The following is a 26,810-nucleotide window of genomic DNA, read 5'->3' as shown; positions in this document are numbered from 1 at the left end:
GTATTATCAAGTGTTAGAGTCCGGAGAGCTCAGATCCAACAGGTTGAACTGAACATTAGAGTCGTATCTTCCAGTTCACGTTGGCATGTTATTCTGGTCCCTCTCTCTCTTTTATGTATCTGAGTGTCTTCAGCGCGCTCTCTGCCTTTTCTCTGATCCTTCAACAAATCCTCTTTACATGCTCCACAGCGGAGCCTTTTCATGTTAGAGAGAACATGCCTCACAGCTAACATCAAGGCCAAAAAGCTTTTTCCATGAAACTCATCAAGGAGCTGATGAAACCCAGAATTTAGAACTGAAAGGAGCGTAAACAAAGGTAATGTGGTGAAGATAGTGCATCTTCCTCTTCTCTCCTGCTCCTCCTCCTCCTCCTCCCATGAACCTGCAGCATGACGTAGTCTAGTTCTGAACTGGACTAATTTTCTATGAATTTGGGGAAGGTAAAGACTTTTTTAAACTTAAAAAGCAGTAAAATGTCTTGTCCCTGGACTCCCTCTCTCCCTGACTTTTTTAAACTTGCCTGCAAGGATTAGACTTGACACGGACTTAACCACAAAACATTAAAAAACGTTCCTGAGGAGACGTTAGGAGGGCAGAATGAGAGAGGAGAAGGGTTTTCCTCTGCAGCAAAACAGCTGCTGGGTTCTCCTCAGTGAGGTAACAGTCCTGCTGAGCATCATGTTTGTGCAGTGTGATGTCAGCAGCAGCAGCCAGGAGGTAGCCCTCACTGAGCCTCCAGCTGGCTGGTTTCTGGGTTTAAAAGTTAAAAATGTACACAGCAAATGCCAAAGTGTTAAAATCCCAGAGTTTTGATGACGGGAGTAGAATATTTAACACTTTGGTGTCAACTGGCACAAAGTACACTTTGCAGGTTGCACCATAATCTCTCTCTGGTGTTCTTTCTACGCATAGTGTTGGTGTAGAGTTTTTGTAGTGTTTATTTTACAATGATAGACTCCCTGAGAGTCTATTTCTTGATTGAGTCTTTCCCGGCCGCACCAAGAGTTAGGTTTCGATTTCGTCATCAGCGCTCCACGCCCTCTCATTGGTTGAATCCAGTCGCATCATTGAGGAGTGCAGGCAGCCACGACACTAACCGACGTCTTCAACAGCCCCGCGGGACTGCAGGTAGGCTAAGAAACTGAAGTGAATAAATAATGCATGGAATATTTTTTTCACGTTTCAATGCATGGAATATTTTTTTCACGTTTCAATCCGTAAATATCTAAAAACCTTAACGGTAATACATTAAGGGGGCAAACACGGTTTCAATGTGGTTTAGCTAACTTGCTATATCGGTTGTAACGGCACTGCAAATGTTTAATTTATCAGAATTGATATTGTGTTTGTAATGTTAATCACGGTTAAGCAGGTTATTTGACAAAGAAAAACACAGAATTCTTTTGTTAGCTATCTTAAAATAAGCTAGTCTCTCCCGGTGGCTAGCTTTACCGAAGCTACTTAAAAGCTCCCGACTCCCGCCTGAAGTTACGTTGCTAGTGGGTAACTGCGCACTAATTGTATGTTTGTGTTATGTGCAGTTGTGGGAGTTCTACAGCAATGCTGTTCAAAGTACAGTACAAGGGAAAGAAGAAATACGTCAAACTAAATGGAGCCTCACATTCAGAATTTCTCAAGGAGGGTAAGTTAATGTGTCTGCTTCTTCTAGCCTAAACGATAGGTATATTGTGTTCTTGGGAAATGAACTTGTTTTGTTTGTGTCTGTGGTGGTAGTAAGACAGTGTTTCCCACACATAGACCATTCTGTGGCGCACCGCCACAGAATAGAGACCGACCGCCACAAAATGATTCTGTTTTGTTTTTTTCCTCTCTAGGGGATTAAAAAAACTGTAACGTCTGTAACGTTAGCCAACACACAGAAAACACATTCACATCAATAAATAAATGTTTTACAATGAAGCGGGCCGGTCTCTGAGCTGCCAACACTCTCCGGTAACGTTAAGGCATATTTAATGGTTTCCTTAAATGCCGTTAACGGGACGAGAGCAGTCAAAGCGGCTGCTTCAAGCTAGCTACATCGAGGGTAGGTTCGCTTCCTGTTTTCAAAGTAAAAGCACAATTTCTAACGTTATAAAGGGCAACGGGCGTTTTATTTTTGTGAATGTAACCGGAAGTGCGTTGCTTACGACGGCTAGCTTGAGTAGCGCCGAATTCGTCCGAACAAAATTGTAAACAGCTGGTATTTAGACAAATTAACGACGCACTGGGGATCTAAACGGCTACTTTCTCACCTAAAAAGGTTTAAAATGATAATAAAGTGATATATTTAAATAATTTGGAGCACCACAAGAATGTGGAGCACCACACATTGCTACCTGGTCTGTGGGAAACACTGTAAGATGAAAAATAATGCACCCCAAACTTCATTTATTTTTTTTCTCTGTATTCAAAGCTAAAATGAAGTTCAGTATACCCAATGAAAAAGACATATATGTGCTGGATGACACTGGAACAGAGGTCGATGAAGAGGTATTCAGTGACATTCTGGAGGAAAAAACAGACATCCTGTGGACAATTGTCGACACTCTTTCAGTCACTGGTAAGTGGTCATTTGATGAAATTGTACTTTTCAAAGTTACAGTATTATCATGTGATCATTGAAATTGACGTAACTATACAAAAATGATTAGATTAAGTTAGACAGAATTTGCCTTTTATTGTTTTCAGAACTGATCCATTTACCTATGAAACATGTCGACTGATAAGAATACTGACCTGAGCACTCAGTTATCAACTATTAGACTGTCTGCCATGGCCTGAATTGCTCAAAATGTGGCCGTATCAACCACTATTGTTAGCACTTCTTTAATAGATCAGAATGCTAAATTCACAGAAAAATTGCAGATGGGGGGTATGGCTTGGCTGCAGCTAATCCTTATCACCTTCTTTCAGTTTAAACTGTCAGTCAATTCAAGAAACCATACCTAACTAATATTTTTGAAAATGATGTGCTCCATCTTTTCAGACTTTTCAGACTCTCCTGCATCTTCATGCACGGACACCTTGTCACTATCATCACGCTCATCCGAGAGTGATACTTTTCTGATGTCTCCAAAAAGACAGCACATTGATGACACCTTTCTGATGTCTCCAAAAAGACCATGCATTGATGATGACATCCCAAAGTCCCAAAAGAGTCAGCATATTGATGACAGGTCTTCACAGGCCAAAGAGGTGAGTTTTTTTGTACATTCTTTTGCCAAGTTCTAAATGTGTTTTTGACATCAGTTTTTTGTTTTGTCTTATTTTTGCTTGTTTTCAAGCTTGTCAAGAGAGTTCTGGAACAAAAGCCTGGAGGGGAGAAAATACTTAAAGAATATGCAACTAAGGGAGAGATGAAGGATCGAACACGCCGTGAACTTGTCAACATTGTTGTTGCTGATATGTTGGAAAAGTATGGGTAAGTCAAACACTCCTTGTACACGATGCAGTCAAGAGCATATTCATAGTGTTTGATTGCAGACATGTTGTTTATAAAAAACAGGTGATTGTAATCAAATGAGATTATCAGTACAACCATGGCCAGTAAACAAGTTATTTCATATATACAGATATTCTAATCTAAATTAATCATTACCCATCTGGAAGACACACGCAGCCTTATAGATTTAGTCAGTCCATGCTACTTATATACTTATATATTGTTTACTAGTTTATTTGAGTTGACCTCAGAGTCCCCATTGTAAATTGTCATACAGCTTTTTTCCCTGTCAATGCAACCTATCATTTACCCCCATAGAAGTGCTCCGCCAAAGGACAAAAGAACACAATATGCATTGGGGATTGTAACACTGTTCCCTGCTCTGAAAGATCCCTATTCGAAAAAGGGCTATGTGAGTATATATTTTAACGAGAAGTTTACCAACTTTTCAAATTATAATAATAAAAAATATTGTTTTTTCATAGGAGCAATAGACATAGAGGTTTTTCTTGATCAGGCAGTAAGGAGGGCAATTAACATTCTTGAAAATGACAGCAAATTCAGGACTGTGTTAAGCTCAATATTTTGTTTTTAAATTTTGTTGATGAATGAATAATGTTTTGATGTATTTTCATCTTATAGTTTCTTTCACCAGGTGTCTTACCATGCTCAAATTTCTTAATTTATTTTCAAACTTGTTTTTAGGAGCATTTCTTTGATGCAGATAGCAACGAGGGCTACATTGCCTGGAAGCTTAAAAACACACAGCGAGAACTCAGCAGTGGCCGTAGCAGTGGAGTTCGGAGAAGGAGCTCTCAAACCTCAGACAGCAGCGGACCAGAGTTGGAGAGGAAAGTGACTAAAGAGCAACAGCTGGAGGGAGACCAGTGCTGCGAGGCCATATCTCTACTGAAACACAGCACAGATGAAGAACAGATCTTCATGAAAATGAGAGCAACCTTCCAGCACAGACAAAAGTTGATCCATGATCCAGAGCGATGCAGCACAGTGCTTACAGTTTTCCCAAGGTTCCTTGACACAAAAGGCCTTGTAAGTTCACATTAATTAGGTTGATAATGTTTTTTTCCATCAATAACAGCTTTGTAAAGATGAAAGTGGTACCTTCCTTCCATTGCCACCATCATCAAGTACACATGCACTTGCTTGCACTTCCTCCCCTTTAGGTTCTACAAGACTTTGAGCTGTTGTTTGGAGCAGAGACTTCATCAAAATTCTTGGAGAAATGGGGAACACTCCTGAAGGCGAAAGTAATTGAACAAGCCAAAAACCTCAGCAAAACCCCGCACCTTGACTATCTCATTCAGTCTGCAGACGAGAACCCTGATGAGGATGGAGATGAGGAGGTCCCAGGTAAGTGACATAAATGAATTCCCTGTGTATCTCCACCCACCATTTCAAATGTTGTCTTATTGTGTTGACAGTGATGTGGTTGTGCTGATAGTATTTTTTTCAAGAGCCTGATGAGTGTTGATATTGATTTGTCAGGTGCATCTCATACTGAAGTTGAGTTTCTCATCCCCTCTTCTCAGGTTGGGATAGTGACATGGCCTCAGTTCTCCTGCTTGTCTACCTCCTGCCACCAAGTGGAAAGAAGGGAGCCGTGAAGATCAGTATCCGGGAAGCTGTGGATCGCGTAGTGAAGTTTCATAAGGTCAGTGTATCCTGATTTCCATTTTGAAAGCATCCAATATCAACGAGTGGAATCCACATTCCAAAAACAAACAAATGTTTTGACCAATTATCATTTCTGTTGATACAGAGGAACTTACCCAAGTGCATTTTCACATGATGGGGTAGCACGACAACATACTCAACATAAGTAAATCTCAGCCAGGAAATATCTGGATCTAAGAATATTGTTAAAAGGGTTGACTTAATCTGTTCTTCCATAATTCCTCTATTTAGACAAACTTTTCCACAAATAATTTATAAATGTAAATGGCAATAAATATAATATAAGCACATTTTTATAATAATGGTATCAATAGCAATAGATATAAACATCTTTATATAATAACTTCATAAATAGCAATAAATACAAACACATTTCTATACAAAATTTATAAAAAAATAAATAGCAATACATAAAAACATTTTTTATAATATTATAAATAGCAAGTCACATAAATACGTTTTCTTTTTTTTTCTTGAAATCCTCCAACTGTGCTGTCAGATTTCTGACTTTGCTATAAAAAAAGATGTATAGTGTAGTTACACTTTTGTGTTATCTTGCAGTCGGGCCGAAGCCTACAAGAACACTCTGGTCCAGCCCAGCGGAGGCAGCCCTACATCCTGGCAGTTGGCATCACAAGAAAAAACATCCATGATTACTACATTGCGATGGATGGTGAGCTCCTTCCCTGCAAGGCCGGGTCTTCCCTTTCAGCCTTTGATGAACTGTTCAAGACGCATTATGTGTTTGGGATCTCCTATGACCAGGCCTTAAACAGCCTGTACACATTTGTGCAAACCACTGTCTACAATATCGATGTGGGGCTTTCTCACGAAACTCCCAGAGTCAAGGACCTCAGGGCAAAGCTCCTCAACTCAAGTTGTGATGTATAAATGCTTTGTTTGCCAGTCTACTTTTGTCACCATCCAGCAGTTGCTCCGTCATCTCAAACTTACACATGCCTTTTTTCCCGGCAAGAAGTTTCATTTGTTGTGTGACCATAATGGATGCCGTCAGAGGTTTTGCACTTTTTCTGGATTCAGGAAACATCTCCATTCCAAGCATAGTCCTGAAAGTCTAGTTCAAATTGATAATGAATCTGTCACTCCGACTGTCACTCCCTCAGTTGGTGTATCCGATCAGCAAACAATGTCAGCTTCAATTTCAGAGCAACCAGTGAATTCTCAAAGCTGTAATGAGACTAGGCAACATACCCAAGAAATGTGTGCATCCCTCATTGCAAAACTCCAAAGCTGTGGTGTGGCTACTAATGTCATAAAGACTGTTGTTGAAAATATGGAGGAGCTTGTAGAGGAACTACATTCAAATGTGAAAGATGATGTTGTAAAATTGCTCCCTAATGTTGAGGACATGAGAACAAAATTTGATGATTATTTTGAAAACCTTGAAAATCCATTTAGCAAACTGAACACTGAGACAAAATGGAAAAAACATTTCAGTGAGAAATGGGGTCTTGTAGAACCTGTTGAGGTCGCTCTAGGGGTGAGGTATGACACCAGAAGGAATCGAACCACTGGCACATACGATCAGGTTCCTGTGACAGACAAATTTGTGTACATTCCTCTTTTGGAAACGCTGAAGTTTATATTCAACAACAGAGAGATTTTAAATCATATTTTGCGGCCTTGTGAGAAGACTGGGTTTTATAAAGATTTCTGTGATGGGAGTTATTTTAAAGATCACCCCCTCTTCTCTAAAAAACCAAACTCTCTCCAAATACAGATATTCTATGATGATTTTGAAGTGGCAAATCCACTAGGATCCAAACATGGTATCCATAAGATTGGAAGTATATACTTTATTTTACGAAATCTGTCTCCAAAGATAAACTCAGCGCTTATGAATATTCATCTTTTGGCACTTTTTCATACAGAGGATGTAAAAAAGTATGGATTTAATTTCATTTTAGAACCCATCGTGCATGATCTGAAAGTCCTTGAGTGTACAGGAGTTGAAGTTCCTTTCTCTGATGAACCAGTTTATGGAACAATTGCACAAGTGACAGGGGACAATTTGGGATTGCACTCCTTACTTGGGTATGTTGAATCATTCAGTTCGAACTATTTTTGCCGCTTTTGTCTGGTAGACAAACAAACCTCACAGACAGTTTTCAGTGATGATGATCCAAGAATAACACTGCGCAACAAAGTATTGCATGCTCAGCATTGCAATGATTTGAAGGCAGATCCTTCACTGCCATCAACATTTGGAGTGAAGCGAACATGTTTACTCAATGATCTACAGTACTTTGATGTTTCTGATAACTATGCTGTAGACATTATGCATGACATATTGGAAGGAGTTGGGCAATTTGAGCTGAAGTTGCTTTTTGGTTATCTCTCAGACAACAACATCATATCCAAGACAGATATTTGTAACAGGATATATGCATACAATTATGGCTTTGTAGAGAGAAAGAATCGACCAACCAGAATCAACTTAGAGCAGAATGGAAATGGAATTGGTCTCAATGCCATTCAGACATTTTGCTTGATCCGGAATGTGCCCTTGATATTTGGAGATGTTGTCCAAGAAGGAAATGCACATTGGAGACTCTTGCTGCTTCTGCTGCAAATCATCAACATCATATTTTCTCCTGTCATTACTGATGGCATGACAGTATGTCTGAAACATCTCATTCTTGAACATCATAAACTTTTCAAAGGGCTTTATCCACATCGCAAAATGATTCCCAAACATCACTTCATGATTCATTACCCCAGATCCATTCGAAAAATAGGTCCAATTCTTCATGTTTGGGCGATGAGGTTTGAAGCCAAACATAGGTTTTTCAAGAACACAATAAAAAATTTCAAAAATATAACAAAGTCATTAGCTAAAAAACATCAGATGGCTGTGGCATACCACTGGGAATCAGTGCCATTTAAAAGTATTGACTGTGGTCCAGTAAAAACTGTTCAGCTCAATGCCTTGGCAAATGGTGAAATAATTGCTGAAGAACAGCAGGTTGACTTGGACTGTGAAGTTGATGTGACACCTTGGATCACCTGTTTTGGGACAGAGTATCGCCCAGGTCTTCTGGTTTGTTCAAACATAGAAGAGGATTTCCCAGTATTCAGTCAGATAAAAGACATTGTTGCATTTAATGGAGACTATTTTCTTCTAGCAGAAGATTTTGAGACACTTAGTTTTGCAGAGCATTTTCATTCTTTTCATGTCAGACAGGGATTTTCTGAAAATGTTTCCCTGCTGAAAGTTGATGAGTTGCTCATGTTTAAGCCATTTGATCTGCAGACAACGTATGGTTTTGACAGAGAAGATCAATATGTGGTGCCTGTGCATGTTTTTGTGTAAGAAATGTGTTAAGTGGTTGCACGCTGTTTTTCATCTTGGCAATTATATTTGCAAAAAATTATTATTATTTTTTTTTTTTTGCACCACGGCTCCATAACTTAAGACAAGTTTTACGTCCTTGTAACAACAGTTGACTGTTCACTTTCATAACAAGACAAGATACTTGTTAGAATATATGGTAATAACTATTATAACAATAAATTTGTTATGTTTTGGTTTTGACAGAGCTGATCAGTATGTGGTGCTGGTGCACGTTTTTGTATAAGAAATGTATTACGTAAGTGATTGCCCCCTTTTTGTTTTTCATCTTGACAATTATTTTTGCAAAAATTGATTTTACAGGGTTTTTTTTTTTGCACCATGGCTTCTAACATAAGATGTTTTATGTCCTTGTAACAAGAGTTAACTTCCATAACAAGACAAGATACTTGTTGGGATGTATTGTAATAATAAAGATATTATATTTCAGGAAACTTTTGTGAGGACTACTAATTCTTTAAGTGTTAACAATTCACCTCAAAAGTGTTTGGTGTACACCAGTCATAGAGTACATTCTCACTCTGAGTGTTAAATAATCAGCTCTGCAAAGTGCTACAAATTACTAAACTAGAGTATATATTTTACTCTCTGGGAGCTTTAGGATTACACTGCAAGTGTCACAAAGCACTGAAGTAGTGTCTAAAAGTACCAGTGACGGAGTACAATTGTACTCTCAGAGGGTTCAAATGTAACTCTTTATTTGGAGTATATGTTTTACACTTTTGATGGAGTTCAGTGAACACCAAACTCTTGGACCTATATAAGCACTGAAACTGGAGTTAAATGTACTCTTATAGAGTACAATGTACACTGGGATTTTTGCTGTGTAGATGGACACGAGACGGGCAGCACGTGCATCTGATTATACAACTGTTTGTTTATCCCTTGAGGCACTTTTGGAGGTTTTGACGGCAGTTTGATGATGATTTTTATCGAGAAAAGGTCCCTATAGCTGCTGTAGTAAGTAAAGTAAAAAGTAAGTTTAAATTTTACAAAATAAGTCACAAAATTACAAAAAAAGGCAGAAATTAACCCAAAAATGACACAAAAGACACAAAAGTACCAAAAAGAGACATAATATAACCAAAAAATACAACATAAGACACACAAAACTACAAAAAAGAAACAAAATGACCAAAAAGATTTTTAAAAAGCTGTAAAATGACACAAATTTACCAAAAACATACAAAGTTCCCCAGAAAAAAAATCCAAAATAAGACACAGAATGACCAAAAAGACCAAAAATAGCTGTAAAATTACCAAAAAACCCCACAAATGGACCAAAATCATACATACAATTACCAAAACAAAGTCAGAAAAGATCAACAAATGCCCTTAATGTAACCTTAGAGAAGGAATTTTACGTAACAAAATTGCAACCTGCTATAATTAAGTTTCTTTATATCTTTATCTGTGTAAATGCTCCTGTCGGTGTTTCAGGGCAGGAACAAACAACATGTGGTCATTAGTTTGGACAACTTGTTCTTCTCATCCTGTTGTTGTCTTCTGCAGGAAAAAAAGTTTTTGGACTCAGCTGCTTCAAACTTTTTGAAATAGTTGACCAGGAGGAGAATAAAGCAGCATGGCTCCCCCTGTCTGATTCATCACTTATTCATCTCTCTCTGGCTCTGGTAGCCACAGTGTTGATTCCCACCTTTCTCTCCTTCCACCGTCCAATAAAAATAGAGTGAATAGAACATCAGAGGCTCCACGCCGGCTTCAGATCGAGCCTCTCTCTGCTGAGTGCTGTGAGGATGTGTGATGTGTTGGGCTGGACTCAGTCATGTGTGTAATGCTTAAAGCTGGCACACCAAACTGTTCAGGGAGCTGGGAAGGAGAATAGAGGCCATGCCTGCAGACACACTGTTGTTTTTGCTTTGTCTTCCAGCTACCTGCTAATCTCACCCAGAAACATCAGGCCTCATATCATCCTCTGTTTACTCATTCTGTATGTTGGACTTTCTTCATGTTACAGAGCAGGGTTCTTGTTGTTTCCGTCCCCTCGGTGCTCTGGTTTGTTTTCCTCATGCTTCAATATCTTTAACTTTATTGTCTGATCAAGTGATCTGAAGAGTGTAAGGTTATTCTACTGCAGCTGTCACTGACTTTAAATTACAACTATACTTTAAAAAGCCTCAACTATGTAGGAAAAATGGGAAAAGTCTGTGCAAGAAATGTAAAAAGTTGCAGCCTTGTTACCAGCTAAAAATGTTGCCATTGTACATTTCTGCAAAACCACATGTGCTAGATATGTTAATCTACAACAATTTAATTCTCCAGTGACAAAGTAAAATGATGTTAAAGGCGGTATGGGTCTGAAATTGGATGGGAGGGACCAACCAACCCAGAACTTTAAACCGGGAGATCAGTGTTTGTGTCCCAATGTTGGACGTTTTGTCTGGAATTGGAGTTTTTTTGGTGTTTTTTTGGTGATTAATCTGTGTCACGTCTTGAAATGCCTGCATGTGTCACCATGTGATGCAACAGGTTTCAGCAGTTCAGAAAGGCTCATTCAATATTTATTCAATATTCATTCATTCATTAATTATTCTTAACTTCTTTTTTTTTTTTTTTTTTTGAGAAAAAAACATTTTATTTTATTTTTTTTTTCCCCACACAAAAAAAACACTTACATAACAAAACACAAAAAAAAAAAAAGGGAAAAAACAAACAAACAGCACAGCACACGGACAAGGAATACAACAAAATAAATAAAAATAAGAGATAAAAATACGAATAAGAAAATAAAATAAGATGAAAAATAATGAGTTACCACTGTGTTAGCTATACATCTCTCATCAACCGTCAGTCACCCAGTCATCCGCGCAGATATACAAGGCCGTACAGTCCACATGAAAGGAAAGAAAAAAAAAGAAGGCCAAGGGAGTGAAGGCTAACCAGCCACCAACTCCACAAAGGACCGCCAAGTTCTATGGAAACTCTCTTCCGAGCCTCTTAGGGTAAATCTAAGCTTCTCCAAAGCAAGGTGCCGCAAGACATCCCTCCTCCACATTGTGTAGGAAGGTGGGATTGCCTGTTTCCAATTTAACAAAATCAGCCTACGGGCTAGTAGGGTTGTAAATCTAGCCACAATTAGGTTAGATCCTGTGAGGGGGCTGTTCTCACCTGCCACTCCAAAAATGGACAGAACCGGGTCGGGGTCTAGTACGTGCCCAAAGCAGTCTGAAAAAGTCCTGAATATTGAGGTCCAGAACTGTGACAGCTTTGGGCACGACCAGAATATGTGTGCCAATGTGGCTGGGTGAATCTTGCATCGGTCGCATATAGGATCTGAATCTGGGTACATTTTATTAATCTTAGCTTTGGAGAGATGGGCTCTATGCAAAACTTTTAATTGTATGAGGCCGTGTCTAGCACAGATGGAGGAGGTGTGGACATTCCTCTGTGCAATCTTCCATTGGTCTGTCGACAATTCTAAGCCCAGGTCTTCCTCCCAAGCATTTTTTAAATGGTTTAAAGTGATCTTTGTTTGAATAGACAATTGGTTATAAATGAGTGATATTACACCTCTGGTGGTGGGATCGACAGAGAAGAGTACATCTATTTGAGTAGGATCAGGAATATTTGGAAATGTGACTGTGTTGGATTGGATGTAGCTCCGGATCTGGAGGTAAGCAAAAAAGTGTGACGGTGGTAGGTTAAATCTTGTGCATAGCTGCTCAAAAGTGGGAAATAAACCATCTACATACAAGTCTCTCATCCTACTAATGCCATTACTAGACCAGCGCTGGAAGATGTTGCTTTCCAGCGAGGGGACGAAGTGTTGGTTAGGGGACAGGGGAGCCAGGGGGGATCCAACCCGCCAACCCAGACTACGTCTCATCTTGGCCCAGATCCGCAGCGAATGAGCTACAACAGGATTGTGATGGATATAGTCATGGGATATAGGGAGAGGGGAGAACAGCAGGGCGCCCAACGATGTGGGGCCACATGAGTCCTCCTCGATACGAAGCCAAGCAGGTCGGTTATCTGACTCTCTGTACCTGTTCCAGAACGAGAGGTTTCTTATATTGCAGGCCCAGTAATAGTTTTGAAAGTTAGGGAGGCCCAGGCCTCCAACACATTTTGGGCGCTGCAGGAAAGCCTTCCTGATCCTTGGCTTTCTTTTGTTCCACACAAACTTACAGATTTCACTGTCCAATTGTCCAAAGAAATGTTTGTTTAGCACAATAGGGACACATTGAAACAGAAACATAAACCTTGGGAGGACATACATTTTAACAATATTCACTTTTCCTGCCAAGGTCAATGGGAGGTGGGACCATCTCCTAATGTCTTTAACTGTACGTTCCACGAGTGGCTTAAAGTTCAGCTTAAACAAGTCTGAGTATATTCTATTAACTGTCACACCCAGGTGTTTAAATGAACCCTGTACCACCTTGAATGGAAATTGGGAGAGGGATATGCTCTGAGCAGCTTTGTTTATTGGAAATAGTTCACTCTTAGAAAGATTGAGCTTATATCCAGAAACTCTACCAAATTCCTTCAAAAGAGACAAAATATGTGGGATTGATTCAATTGGGCTCTGAACATATAAGAGTAAATCATCTGCATACAAGGAAACCCTGTGTTCTCTACCCCCCCTATGTACACCCTGGAAATGACCAGAAGAACGTAATGCGATAGCAAGAGGTTCAATAACCAAGGCGAACAGCAGGGGGGAGAGCGGGCAGCCCTGCCTAGTTCCTCTGTGAAGAGGAAAAGGGTCTGAGTGGAGATTATTGGTCAGGACATATGCTTGGGGAGCCTTATACAGAAGTTTGACCCAGGAAATAAATTGTTCACCAAAACCAAACTTTCTCATTGCTGTAAACAAAAAAAATTTTATAATATTCTTAACTTCTTATCAAGAAAACTTCCCTATAGCTGCCGTGGAAATTGTGAGTATAAAGCACAAAGATGCAGTTTGGGTGGGAGGGAGGGAGGGGAGGTGGAAGGGTCAAACAAACCAGGACTTTCACCAGGAGATGTGAAATGACCAAGAAAGTCACAAAAAAGCTGTAAAATTACCAAGAAATTTACCAAAAATTGCACTAAATTACCAAAAAGACATAAAAGGACCAAAAATATATTTTTTTTTAATGTAAAATGACACAAAATTACAAAAAAGACAGGAATCGACCAAAAAATTGTACTAAATTACCAAAAAAAAAAGACACAAAAGGAACAAACAAGACAAAAAATAACCAAAAAACTACAAATTATGATACAAAATTACAAAAAAAGACACAAAATGACCAAACACATTTAAACAAAGCTGTAAAATTACACAAAATTACCAAAATAGATCTGACTTCGGTTGTGGAGCTGATCCCTGCTGACATTGGGCGAGAGCCGGGTACAACCTGAACCATCACAGGGCAGAAACATAGAGACGGATTAAGATTGAGATCAAGATTTTTCTTTTTTGCACACACCGAAACAGCGAGCAGTGAATTTGTCCCCCAGTTCTCCAACCTCTAACAGCAATTCATGCTCTCATACACTCCTACAGCTGCATGTCTTTGGAGGTGAGGTGACACCATGTAGCTCCTCATATTCATCATGTTTGTGGTTAGAAATGTAGAAACTCATCATTATCTGTGATTTGCAGAAACTTCCAATGCAAACATATATTCTGGCAACTGGCACCTAAAAAAAAAAAACAACACAAACATGTTCCTGGTTTATTCTGATTTCCTCGCCTGATAGATAAAGGTCCATTCAGAAGATAATACTTTAAAGCTTGTTCTCCTTGGAGCAGTATCACTTGAACTGGGTTCTTTAACTTGGGGTTTAAACGTCTCGGGGCTCCTGCAGCTGCAGCAGAGATGATGATGGAGCACAGAAACACCTGGAGGCTTCCTGCTGCTGCTACTGGGAAGATAACAAAGAGTGGATCTTTATTTCTCAACTGGTTCAAATCCAGGGATTTAAATAAGAAATTACAACAATTATCTAAAGCCCCTGAACCTTAATTTGGTGTCCGGTAAGACTCCAGCAGATTAAATGTCCCTGTTATTGGCTCGACTCACACTCACCATCAGCTGAGAGATATCTGAACCTGATCATAGGATGCTTGGGCAATAAATTGTATTGCATGTTAATAATGCATGACATATTAACATAATGACAGAGCATGGCTCTGTGGCTTATACATTCACCCCCGGCCGGCTCCTATAACTGAAACAGGCTCAGTGAGAACGTATGTAAGGAGTAATTACTGTGTGAGGAAACAGAGAAAACAGCAGAATAAAAACACAGGCTTCTGGTTAAAGGATAATTATTGAGTGTGCTTGAAAGAGCACACTATATACTATCCACCGGGCTTCTTCCTATTATTCTACCGTTTCTTAGGTGTTTTATTCGGTTGACTACTCCTCCCAGAGTTTTGGTCGCAAATACACTAAGGTATCAAATCGTCTGGCTCGGCCATGACAAGTGTGCTATGACTTTTTTAAAGGTTTCGGCAAACAGTTTTCAAGTTATTCTGCAAAATCACACCAAAAAATCCCCCCAATGTTACCCTATGGAGAGACTAGAGTGGATGACATCATAACTAGAGTGCAGAGGGAGAGAAAAGTTTGTCAAAAAATAAATTTGGAAACTGCGCTCGAGGCCGCAGATGCCACTCTAAAGAAATAATTTATACATAGAAATGTAGTAAAAATTTGTCTTCTCCCTCACATTGGTCTGCTAAAGCTGTCAGAGTTATGTTTTGGGCGAAGGACGCACAGATGATCCACCAACACGCAGCCACAGCTTCATAGGCCGCCATGTTAAAACGATGGGGAGATTTCTGGAGGAAAGCAGAGGTACCAGTTTCTTCTGATCGCTCCAAAAAAAACTATTTCTTCATTTTTCTTCACAAAACACAAATGTAGACGTTCAGGAAGAGCTCAGGATGCTCAAAGTGAAGTCGTTTCAATGATAGGAGCTGCGGTTTGGCCAAAAATCCTTTCTGTTCGAGGGGAACTTTCATCTGTTTTTCTCTCTCTCTCAGTGGTGTCAAATGTCACAGGAGCGGCTGCAGTTGATTGCTTTGCTCTGATTGGTGGCTGCCACCTGACCCTGGTTGCTTGGCTACCAAAGTTTATTCTCCTAGTTTATTTAAAATTTTCCAAACAAGTAATCTACTGCAATCATGTAATTCAGACTTTATTCTCTTAATAGCAAATACAGAAGTTACTTCATATTGTTGTACAGACACTGACATGTCCTGCAGGAGGTTGAGTGTGATTGAAGGTCTAAATCAGGTCTAAATTCATTTAAATGAAGCTGCATTTAGATATTTAAATGTTCCCTGTTGTTGTTGTCTTATATTCTTTATTTTTCTAGTTTACCAGGTCAAAACTTAAGTCTGAAGTCAATAAGTCTGTTTATTGAGTTCTGAAGACGTGAAGTTCGAAATCACATTTATTTAGTTTCACAAGAGCAGAAATGTCTCAATGTGGTGGAACTGTAACTAAGTACATTTAATCAAGTACTGTACTTAAGTGCAATTTTGAGGTATTTTCCATTTATGTAACTTTATACTTCTACTTCACTAAATATTGTGATGAACCACATGATACAAAGAATAGTGAAACTACAAAACTCAGTCATAATTAATGTGCACAGATACCAGCTCATTTTCATGTCTCAATGTCTGTTATCTATTTTTTTTTGATTGCTATTAAAGGGAATTTTGCATCATTTCTGCTAATTTGAAGAGTAAATAGAAAGGATGAAGTGATGACAGAGTTTAGGAGACACAGATTGTGTGCAGAAGTCAGACCTGTGAGACCTGAGGTGATATATGACTCTGACTTTTGGTCCACAACTACACCTCAACTGGAAAGTTATAGATCGCTGCAGCACAATTAATCTCTCTGTAGGCTGCAGGCTCCACTGCCCCCCCTAGGACCAGGACTTCAGTCTGAGACCTCGACAGCAGAGCAGAAATATCATAGTTTAGATAATAATGGTAAAACGTGTCTTTTGTTTAGGGTTATTTGTGATCTTTCTCTTCTGAGAATAACTGAATAACAATAAGGAGTTATGAGGCTTTAATCCTGCACACGCACACGCACACGCACACACACACACACACACACACACACACACACACACTCAGTCAGATCTGGTTTAGCTGCTTTTCTGTTCTAGTGGCAGAGTTTTGGGACATTTAATCAATCCAAGAGTCTGACCAAAACTCCAGCCTGCAAATTAAACATTATTGAGCGCAGCTCGGCAGCAGCCTGGCACAGACACCAGTGGACAGGTCCAGTCTCCTCTCTGCTCAAGTGTCCCTGTGCAGGACTCTGAACCGTGACCTCCGACCTCTCTGCAGAGCGAAAAAAAAAGCGACTCCATGGCTCAGTAGCATCTCAATAAATCACTGGACACCTGCTGCTTCAGTCGTCCCTGAAGAACGAGGCAGAGAGCTGAGAAAGCTTTCTGTGACTCTGCCTGGGAAACTGTGACATTTTGATTAAATGGGCCAGCAGACATTGTTGAATACTCTCACACAATGTGCTTCATAACTTTGACTCCAAATTGGCTGGATTTAATGTTTCCCTCCTGCTTTATTGAGAGGTGTTTTGCTTTATAGAGATGTTAAATGGAGTGCTTTATGAGACGGTGTTTCCTCTGTGATTCATGGCTGCTGGTGGTGATATTAGCCTTCCAGAGTGATCGTGTTCAAGACCTGTTCTTTTCTGGTGCAAAGCAGATTTCAGTGCTAAAATGTTTAGTTGAACATTAAACATTAGAGCAGCTACAGCAACATTCCCTCTGTGTTTCCGACAGAGAGCAAACTCTTATGTTGGATTGACTTTTAAATATCCTTAAGAGTCAGTTCAGTTCAGGCCATTATTCTCAGAGACATGTTGACAAGTGAGAGTATGAAAGCATAGAAGTAAGTAATAAAATCACTGCTGCCTGCTCCAGTTTCAGGGTGCTGCTATTGTTCCTGCTGTCGGGACCATTGTAAGTGTTAGTGATGCTAACACCTGAGCTGCTCTTACTATGACAAGGCACATGTGCTGCTGCACATTATTGTTGGTGTTCTGCCTTTACCGGGTGGTGACAGAGAGGAGACGGGTAGAAGGAAGAGGATACGACAACAAAAGGTTCTTTGCCGTCGTTGCTGTTTGTGCTCAGAGAACAATGTTACACTTTCATTCATCAGAAGCTTTTATTCAAAGAGACGTACATCTGAGGGTTCATAAACACACAAGTCTGAGTCCAACAGGACATAGATGTTGTCAGGCAGAGTTCAGCGATAGGTTTTATTTTTATGTGAACTAAAAATCATCTTTTTAATCTGGCTTTTATGTAGCGTCTTATTGACAGAAATTTATGGTTTATACTTGTTTTATTATACGCTTTTATCTGTTTTTACCTTTATTTTGCTGTTTATATTAAATCATTATTTTAACTCTAATCCTTGTATACATGTATTCATATATAATAATAATAATAATATTTATTTATTATTATTATTTTTATATTTATTTAAAATTTATAAGCACCTTTCTAAACACTCAAGGACACTGTACAATAATTACAACTATATATATGTATCATCTCTTACAATTTTACCTACTCCTATTTTATACTCAGCGTGCATTAGTCTCCGTGTCCTTATTGTTGTTTTCAATCTGTACAGCACTTTGAAATACATGGATTTGGATTTGTTTGAAAGGTGCTATATAGATTAAATTTGATTGATTGATTGCAGGTAGTGCAGAGAAAATTCCCCATCTATACATCAGTAAAGAGCCTTCATGTCTTTAGTCTACTCTTAAAGCTTGAGAGGGACTAAGCAGATTGGGCGGGGTCTGTTGAAATATAACTATTCTGTTTTATTAAACAGAAAATACAACTTCGAAATTAAAGTTTCTCTCTTCCAAAGAACTGACACTAGCTTCATTGTGTTGTTAATCTTCTAAATCACACTTCATTTGATCTCTGTGAATTTATTTTGACTAAACCAGAGCTGGTGGTAACAGAGTATGATGTCTGGCTTAGGAAGCCTATTAAACTTACAAAATAAAATCACAAAATAACTTTGGTCTGTGTCACCATCATCACCCGGACTGAACCCAGACAGGGACAGAGTCAGATTAGTTTTAAAAGTCCTGTAAGTCTTCATGTTTCTCAGCTAAATAGACCAACAGAGCAGCATAATACTGCCAGAGCCTCGCCGTGATTATATGATACACGTCTGAACTTTGAGCTCATGCTGATGTTCTCTATGTAGAGCAAACACAGCTGCAGAAATACACGTCACTCCTCTTATTTCAGCTGATTGTGTCAGAGCAATCCAGAAAAGCAGACATTTGCTCGCCAGATTGCACACCTCGAATCCTGCATCCAGTGTGTGTGTGAGTGTAGGGATATAATTGATCCATATGACAGATGACAATGAAACCCTGCCAATGTTTGCTGCACGTAGCAGCATATTACTCAGAGTCCTGATATATATAAAGCAGCAGAGCTCGCCTCCTCCTCCTCGCCGACTGTTTCTGTCTGTCAGCAGCTTATTGTGTCGTTCTGCTCTCCCGTTCTCCTCTGTCCGGTGTTACCTGTCACTAGGATGGACTGCAACACCAGTCAGAAGCACTGTGACTCTGGAGTTTAACTTCATGCATTTTTTATTTAAATTCTGAGGGTTTCGCCTGGTGATAGCCATGTTCCTGACTGCAGAGGAGATCCTGATCTCAATGAGACTCAGTGGGAAAATAAAGCTTAATTAACTTCATTAGAAGAGTGATATAAAAGCATAACTGTGGTTTGTTCTGCAGTAATACATCTGGTAATTGTCGGCAAAGCTGTGTCTGAAGTGATGGTAAACACTGTGTTGTTCCAGTTAAAGAGGCCGCTGTGACCATTGATGTAAAGATTTACTCTGCTGCTAAATATAAACTGAAAACAGCCTTATCATTCCTCTGCTTCACAACCACCAGGACTGCAGCAAGTCATTATACCTGAGTGTACACACACATGCACACACACACACACACACACACACACACACACACACACACACACACACACACACTCACAGACACAGCAAGGAGAGTCATTTGAGGAACTGCTGTAGACGTCCTGCAGTGGCTGTTCTTTTGATTGAAGACGAGGAAAGTGTGTGTGTGTGTGTGTGGCTTCTTGAACACAGGGGAAGATGAGAAAGACAGGATAGCAAGCTGAGAGAGGGAGAGAGAGAGAGAGAGAGAAAGGGAGGGAAAGAACGGCTTGAAAAAGTCAAACAGAGACACTTCTGTTATTTTGTAAAAAAAATCTTGGATATTGTGTGAAAAAACCTAAAACTTTCTGACTTGACTGGTTAAACGTTGCACAAGTTGGTGGCAGCGTCGTCCTGTGGCTGCACGGAAACCTACAACTAAAAATGTCAACAAAACTGCTTCAGGTTAAAGTAATATACAGTCTAAACATTTATTGATTTGAAATTGTTCTTTGCACTTTACCTCTCAGATAGTCAGGTGGCAGCTAAATAAAGGGGACATGCCGGACGAAAGCATCAATTTTTTTCCACATGCTCTTGGTCACCATGAGTTTCAAGTTTCAAGAATATCACTAGATGATTATTTGATCAAATAGATATACACTGACTCGTTTGTTGCACTTTACCTCTCAGATTATAATAAGGACTCTTTGTTCTTGTTGAAAGTAAATTTGTCCCTTTATTTGGAAAACAGTCTTTTATGCACACATTATCATTCTGGAATAAGGGGAAAAATCACTTGATGTCAACCCATGATGTCAGGGGGCTTCAACTCTCGGATGCAGCAACAGTTTTCTTGCTACAATTCTAAAATGTCAATATCAGACGCTTTTGTCCAAAGTGACGTTCAAATGACAGTTAATACAACACAAGCAAGGATGAAGTCAAGCAACATAGCAGAGTAAGTGCCCTGGGATAAGTTTGAGTCCATAAGGACACAAGTGCTTTTAGGTCGATGAGCGGTCAGTGCGATACTCATCGTAGTCATCTGTGTAAATCAAGAGTGAAGGTGTTCAGTAAAGAGTTGGTTTTTCAGTCTCTTCTTAAAGATTGAGAAGGACTCAGCAGAACGGATGGAGTTAGGAGCTTGGTTCCACCACCGGGGCACTACAGAGGAGCAGAGTCTGGTTTGAGACGTAGAGGCCTTCAGCTGCAGAGGAGCCAGACGTCTTTCACTGGAAGAGCGTAGTGGGTGGGAGGGTTTGTGGAACTGAACAAAGGAGTTCAGATAAGCAGGGGCTGTGCCCGTTGCTATTTTGAAGGCAAGAGACAAGGCTTTGAATTTGATGCAGCAGTGACCGGGCCAGTGCAGAGAGGTGAGGAGTTGAGTGACAGGTGCTCTCCTGGGCTGGTTGAAGACCAGACGGTTCATCTGCAGAGGCTTGGTGGTGCAGCAGGAAGACCTGCCAGTAGAGAGTTGCAGTAGTCTAAACGTGATACAACAAAATATTTGGCAGAGATATCGTAAGCAAAGGAGAACGACCACTATTCCATTTGTAATTACAATTTGCAGCACAAAAACTGTTCAGTTATTTATTTTCTTCCACCAATGGTCCTCAAACTAACTGGGAGTTATAAGGATGTGTGGCTAGTTATGTTTAATAAAAAAATGGCTGTTTGTTTTTTGTTTTTTTTGCAGGGGAAACCTGCAGAAAAAGTTTGGGAACACATTCATTTATCAGTGATCACAGCAGCTCAAGATACATACACATATATAGAATAGAGAATAATAATAATTTAAAAAAACATATACATCTATATGCATTACAAACATTTTTGCTGTTTGGCATTTATTATTATTAACATTATTTTTTTGTGTTTGTTTTCCTGAAAGTACTTTGCATTTTACAGATTTTGCACATTGGAGAAAATATATTTCAGCATGTTAAATAGGTTAAAGAGAGAAAACCACTTGATTATGGTTATATTATGGTTAGAAATAAAGAACAAGGCTGGGACTAAAAGCAGCAGCTTCTGCACTTATTGGACGCAGGTCGACTCAGAATAACAACATCAACTTTTGCTTTCACACGGGACACAAACCCAGGTCACCTGGGTCAAACACTGAGGCTGAACGGACCTTAACGCTCTTTAAACTATAGATGCACAGTATCACAGAGCGTTGGTATCTGATGAGTTGTGTGACAGCAGCTGTTCTTAAAGGTATTTTAACACAGAATGAGCTCATTCTTCTTGTTTCCTGAGTATGTCAACTTCACACTGGGACCTTGTTTACCAAACAATCAGGTATTCATGGTTGAAAATCTCTGACAAAGATGAGAACAATAAGCGCAGTGATTCACTTTTTGTTCGGCTGACTGCTTCTCATTACGGTTTGAGGTTTGTTGAACGTTTGTATGGAGAGCTGCTTCACCAGCTGCTGGTGACCGACAGGAGCTAAAGTTAGAGAAAGTGATGTGAGTAGAGGTAAACAGCAGACATATGTGTCTGTGTGAGTTAGATGTTTACCTCCCTGACTGTCAGAAATCTCTCCGTCCCTCTTTCTTCTCATCCTTTCGCTCCCTCGAACACATTCCCAAATCCTGACCAGCTGCCACTGACTGAGACACATTTCATCTCCTGTAATGAACCGCGGCACAACAAGGAGGTATTACGGTGGCCCCCAGAGTTCACATCGCTGAAACTTGATAAACACATGCAAATACACAAAACACAAGCAAATTGAGAAAAGATCTTCATCGATTAGACAACACAAGTGCAGCTTTTAGTAAATGCAAAGACCACAACACAACAGAAGTGTTTCCAGAGGACACTTAAAAGCATGGTAACTTTAGCGGCTGATCGATAGTAAGCTAGCGTTAGCGTGCTAGCAAGACCAAGACCAACTCGGTGCCGTTGAGGGAGACCAACTAAAACGTTCATCATTCATTTATTTAATTTGTTTAACTGTAATGTGATACGGGCTAGTGGGCTAACACTATATATCACGTTATAACATGGAAATATCATTATCTTGAAATAACTCGATAATATCACATGCGTGTCCAGACGTGTGTATCACTTTTATGTGTCCTCCGGAAACACTTCTGTTGTGTTGTGGTCTTTTCATCACTTTTCTCTTATTGTGTTGTCTTGTGGTCTTCACATCGCATTTTCTAAATGCAGCGCTCGTGTTATCAAACTGATGAAGATGTTTTCTCAATTTGCTTGTGTTTTGTGTATTTGCATGTGTTTTCTTAAGTTGCAGCGCTGTGAGCTCTCAGGACCACCCTATAAAACAACACACAGCACCAACACCTGGAGCAGCGCAAGTATTATTGGCTTTTCAGGAAAAGCAGGAAGGATTAGATGATGGGTTAAATGCAGAATGAGAGCAGGAGAGAGAGAGGAGCAGCTCCCTTTCTGCTGTCACTTCAACATGACGGAGAGAGAGAAGGAAACAAAGAGAAGAAGAGGTCAGGTGGTGTCTCTCAGCGCTCTGATTGGAGCGATGTAAACAGCAGTCGTCAGGTACCTTGAAAGCTCAGCAGACAGCGAGCACCAGTTTGTTTTCCAGTCTCTTCTGTCTGAATCCAGGCTGCGTCTGTCACACTCTGCTCTTCATCTCACACACGTAGTTCCTCCTGACAGCAGCAGCTGGCAGCAGGTTTGGCCTCCACGCACGATAAATGGAAAGAGGAAGGACTGTTTTTTCTCTGGAAATTATCTTGGCGGTACATGACTGCAGCTCTTGATGTTTCTCTGTAGTTTAGGATACGTTTAAGTCAGATTTAGAGCTGTTGGACACTGTTTCTGTGCTTAAATGAAATAAATCCTCCAAACTACACGGCCATTTGTTCATACGGGTTGCCCAAACACACAAACACCAGAGCATTTTCAACATTATCTCCCTTAAAGTTCACAGGAGTTTGCAATAACAATATATTGTCCCTGAAATTATTGCAATAAACTATTATTATTATTGTTATTTTAAGACCAATTTATGCCACATATATAATGATAATATAATAAGATTATAATTTAAGGGCAGCCTTTTAAAGAACAATGTATTTAGTTCTTATATTCACACATGAATGTAAAAAAAAAAAAAAAAAAAAATCTCCTGAATAAATAAAAGCAGACAGGAGAAATGTTGTTTTCTTTCTCATCGGTGTGAAAACATGTTGAGGCTCAGCTCTTACTCTAACAGTCAGTAAAGCCTGTCCGTCAAACATCATGTTGGACAAAGTGTTTCTGACATTATATCATTGTATATTTACATCCGTAACACCGACTCTCTCCCATTATTCAAATCCAGACTCAAAACTCATCTGTTCCAATTAGCTTACTCAGTTTTATTGGACTGCACTTTTTTTTCTTTGTTTTATTATTTTCTGAAACAGTACTGCACTTTCTTTGTTTTGTTTTATTTCTTGTGTCTTGTTTTCATTCCCTGTTTTGTCTTAATTAAACTATTGTACAGTGTCCTTGAGTGTTAGAAAGGCGCTTATAAATTCAATGTATTATTATTATTATTATTATTATTATTATTATTATTATTAATAAGACAACAAACCTACCTGAAACACGACACAACACAGACACATTTATCCTGCTTATGTCCACATATCAGAAGTCCAGATAGTGATTATCGTGACTAGGCTGCAGATCAACACGTCCTTAACTTAATGTTGCCAGTTAAAACACGTCCTTATTGTTGTCAAGTGGTCACAGTTTGTTTAGTTTTAGGCAACAAAACTACTTGCTTAAGGTGAGGGGAAAAAGTGCATGAAAAAGATAGTAAAAAGCAAAAATAATTGGCCGTAACTACTGGACACGAGGCAGTTATGTAGCTGACATTAACTCTGTCGTAGACATGACGAAACTACGCAGGAGTTCAGTTACGTGACTTGAAATTACAACATTTATTTCTTGTTTCTGTCAGATTTAATTTTTTTGCAGAACAGATGAGAGGAGAGTTATACCCTTTTAACTATTTATTAAGCCAGTAATGAAAGAGTGACTCATGTACATGGACCTTTATCTGATTAGAAATCTCAGTCTGTAAGACAGCTAGCTGCAACCACCGTCTGCTGAGTTACAGCTGAAGGAGTCAGGAAACTGGAAAAAGTATAAAAATGCCAGAATCTGAAGTAGAAAGACACTTCCTCTTTCATGCAGAACAATTACTGGACTCTAACCAGCATGTCGGCCAGATGACAAACTTTCTTATTTTCCAGCTAAACACTCAGTAAAATATATTACTGAAAACATTTGAGGTAGAAATAATCTTGATTAAAAACTGATCAGCACTATAACGAGGCAGAGAAACAGATTATCCATCTCATTTATTAGTTTCTTGGACTTTGTCGCTCTTTATACTAGTTTCCTGACTTCTTAATGTGTTGTTGTTGGTTCAGTATTTTCTGCATTTCCTGTTAATTTCTTCAGGCTTATTGTTTCCTCTCTTTGCATCAGCTTTGTTTAGTTTTATCTTCCTTTTGTCATATTTCTTTTTTATTGCCCTAGAATGAAACTTTATACTGAAACACACTCAATTCATACGGCACTTATCAAAACAACAGTTAGAGCGTGATTTATCGATCATGAAGGAAGATAGAGAAGAGGCAGTTATCACTAACATAAAAGATAAAATGCAGTGATTCACAACAAAAGGTGTGAAAAATCTATACAATATAGAAACTGTTGGTTGTTAAAGCATAATGTTTCTGTAGTGTAATATCTCTAAAGTGGTAGTTAAAAGTTAGTTTTCTGTCTTCCTGTAAGTCGTCTATCAGATGTGAGACGAACTTTAGTTAATGAATGTTTCTTTGTTTCGTTTCAAGGTCTTTCCACATTTCTGTTGCTTTTTGTCTGTTTGTTTCTCACAGCAAACACTCTTTGATCTCAGCTCTTCATTCACTATGTAATATTTAAATGTATTCAGCATGTATTCAGTCAGTACAGAGGCTAAATGAAAGGAAATGAATGTGGAGGATACCTTCAAATGAAATTAAACTGACTGAATGAATTACACTCCATCCAGTTTCCTTTTTAATATTTTCATTATTATTACTAAAGAGCTGCAGATGGAACAAACCGTCTTTATTGTTTGTTGGGCGAAGCCAAGCCAAGTCGTCTAGCTGTTGGAAAGGTTTGTGCTGCTGTGTGTTAAAAGACATTCAGGATATTAGATCTCCATTTAAAGTACATTACAGTTTGGACAGATAGGATCGTGTTCAGAAGAGTTTCAGGAGAGCACCCCTGTACCAAAGCTTTTTATCTTCAGAGAGCCATTCTTTTAGGATTAGCAGAAACTGTTATTCTGAATGAGCTGAAGTTAGAGGAGATAGACCCTGATAACAACACCAGCTTTGGACCTACATGTAATGTAAAGAATAGAAACAGAGCTAAAGCTGAATTATCAAGCCTGGGGAGTTCTGTATCAAGGTGGAGGATTGTTGGGAATAATGCATCACTAAGAGTTTCTTTACATTCTGTCTTGTAGAACTAATAGATATTGAGTTGGACTGCAGGGGATTAAGAGTTTCCTACATGTATGGATTGAACACAGCATATCGGTGAACATGCAATCTTTAAAGCTCTAGAGTAACGTTGGTTCAAAATGCCCCTGTGGCTTTGCTGGGAATGAAAAGACCCATTTTTATGGACCAACGATTTGGTCAAATGGATCTGTTCTCTCTGGAAGTATTTTGAGGTAACCAGCAGCTGCTGACATGTTGTCTTGGCCAAGAGATTCTCCTCAAACAGCAACAACAGTTATCACTGTAAAATAGGTTCAGACATAGTTTACTTTATTCCTGTCAGCAAACAAAGATGAAGCTCAGTGCAGCAGCGTGATGTCACAGGCAGCTCCAGGCTGGTCGGATCATTTCTGTGCTGCAGGAAGATCCATCAAAATTAAACTTTATTTGGTAAAAACTCACCTAAATAGTTGGTGGAAATGTTGGTGTTCATGATGGTTTTGATGTCAGCTGACTCATGTAATGGACTAATCAATGGATCAGTCAGGTGACATCAAAATGACTATTAACACAAGGTAATTGATTTTGGATTACCCAAAATTGAGAATAGAGCATGACTGCAGTTGTTTGGTTTCACTTTTCTAATCCAGCGCTATTCTTCTTGTGAATCCCTCAGAAATAATGGCTGTAAGTTTTGGATGTTCTTCACATGTTTGACAGTTGGCATTGATGATTTTTCTACATGTTCTAGGATTGTACAAGTTTAATAACTTTGTGCTTGAGGCTATGAGATGGTTTACTGTCATAATACCAGTTACTATTCCAGATCCTTTTTTTTAAGAATTGGTGGTTGTGGGCAGTGGA

The 26,810-nt window shown here is 39.2% G+C and overlaps 2 protein-coding genes across 3 annotated transcripts in view; both read left to right on the top strand.

Annotated features, from left to right (window-relative positions):
* Nucleotides 1-26,810, top strand: part of si:cabz01090165.1 (uncharacterized protein LOC100333421 homolog) — a 533,531-nt gene that overhangs the window by 166,793 nt on the left and 339,928 nt on the right. The gene's annotated exons all lie outside the window — the stretch shown is intronic.
* Nucleotides 1,826-6,028, top strand: LOC131970012 (uncharacterized). The gene is made up of 9 exons (XM_059331259.1): nt 1,826-2,044; nt 2,414-2,560; nt 2,987-3,195; nt 3,285-3,421; nt 3,761-3,854; nt 4,148-4,492; nt 4,627-4,813; nt 4,993-5,114; nt 5,699-6,028. Exons 1-9 carry the CDS (start codon nt 1,987-1,989, stop codon nt 6,026-6,028), a joined length of 1,629 nt encoding a protein of 542 aa, XP_059187242.1. The 5' UTR covers nt 1,826-1,986.

The sequence above is a fragment of the Centropristis striata genome, chromosome 4, assembly GCF_030273125.1.
Source record: "Centropristis striata isolate RG_2023a ecotype Rhode Island chromosome 4, C.striata_1.0, whole genome shotgun sequence".
NCBI lineage: Eukaryota > Metazoa > Chordata > Actinopteri > Perciformes > Serranidae > Centropristis > Centropristis striata.
This window is presented reverse-complemented; position numbering and strand designations above follow the sequence as displayed.

Excerpts from the sequence above, each read along its gene's own strand:
- LOC131970012 (XM_059331259.1), top strand. The coding sequence starts at position 1,987 with ATGCCGTTAACGGGACGAGAGCAGTCAAAGCGGCTGCTTCAAGCTAGC. Across the intron at positions 2,561-2,986 it reads CGACACTCTTTCAGTCACTG|ACTTTTCAGACTCTCCTGCA; the intron begins GTAAGTGGTCAT and ends CCATCTTTTCAG. Across the intron at positions 5,115-5,698 it reads GCGTAGTGAAGTTTCATAAG|TCGGGCCGAAGCCTACAAGA; the intron begins GTCAGTGTATCC and ends GTTATCTTGCAG.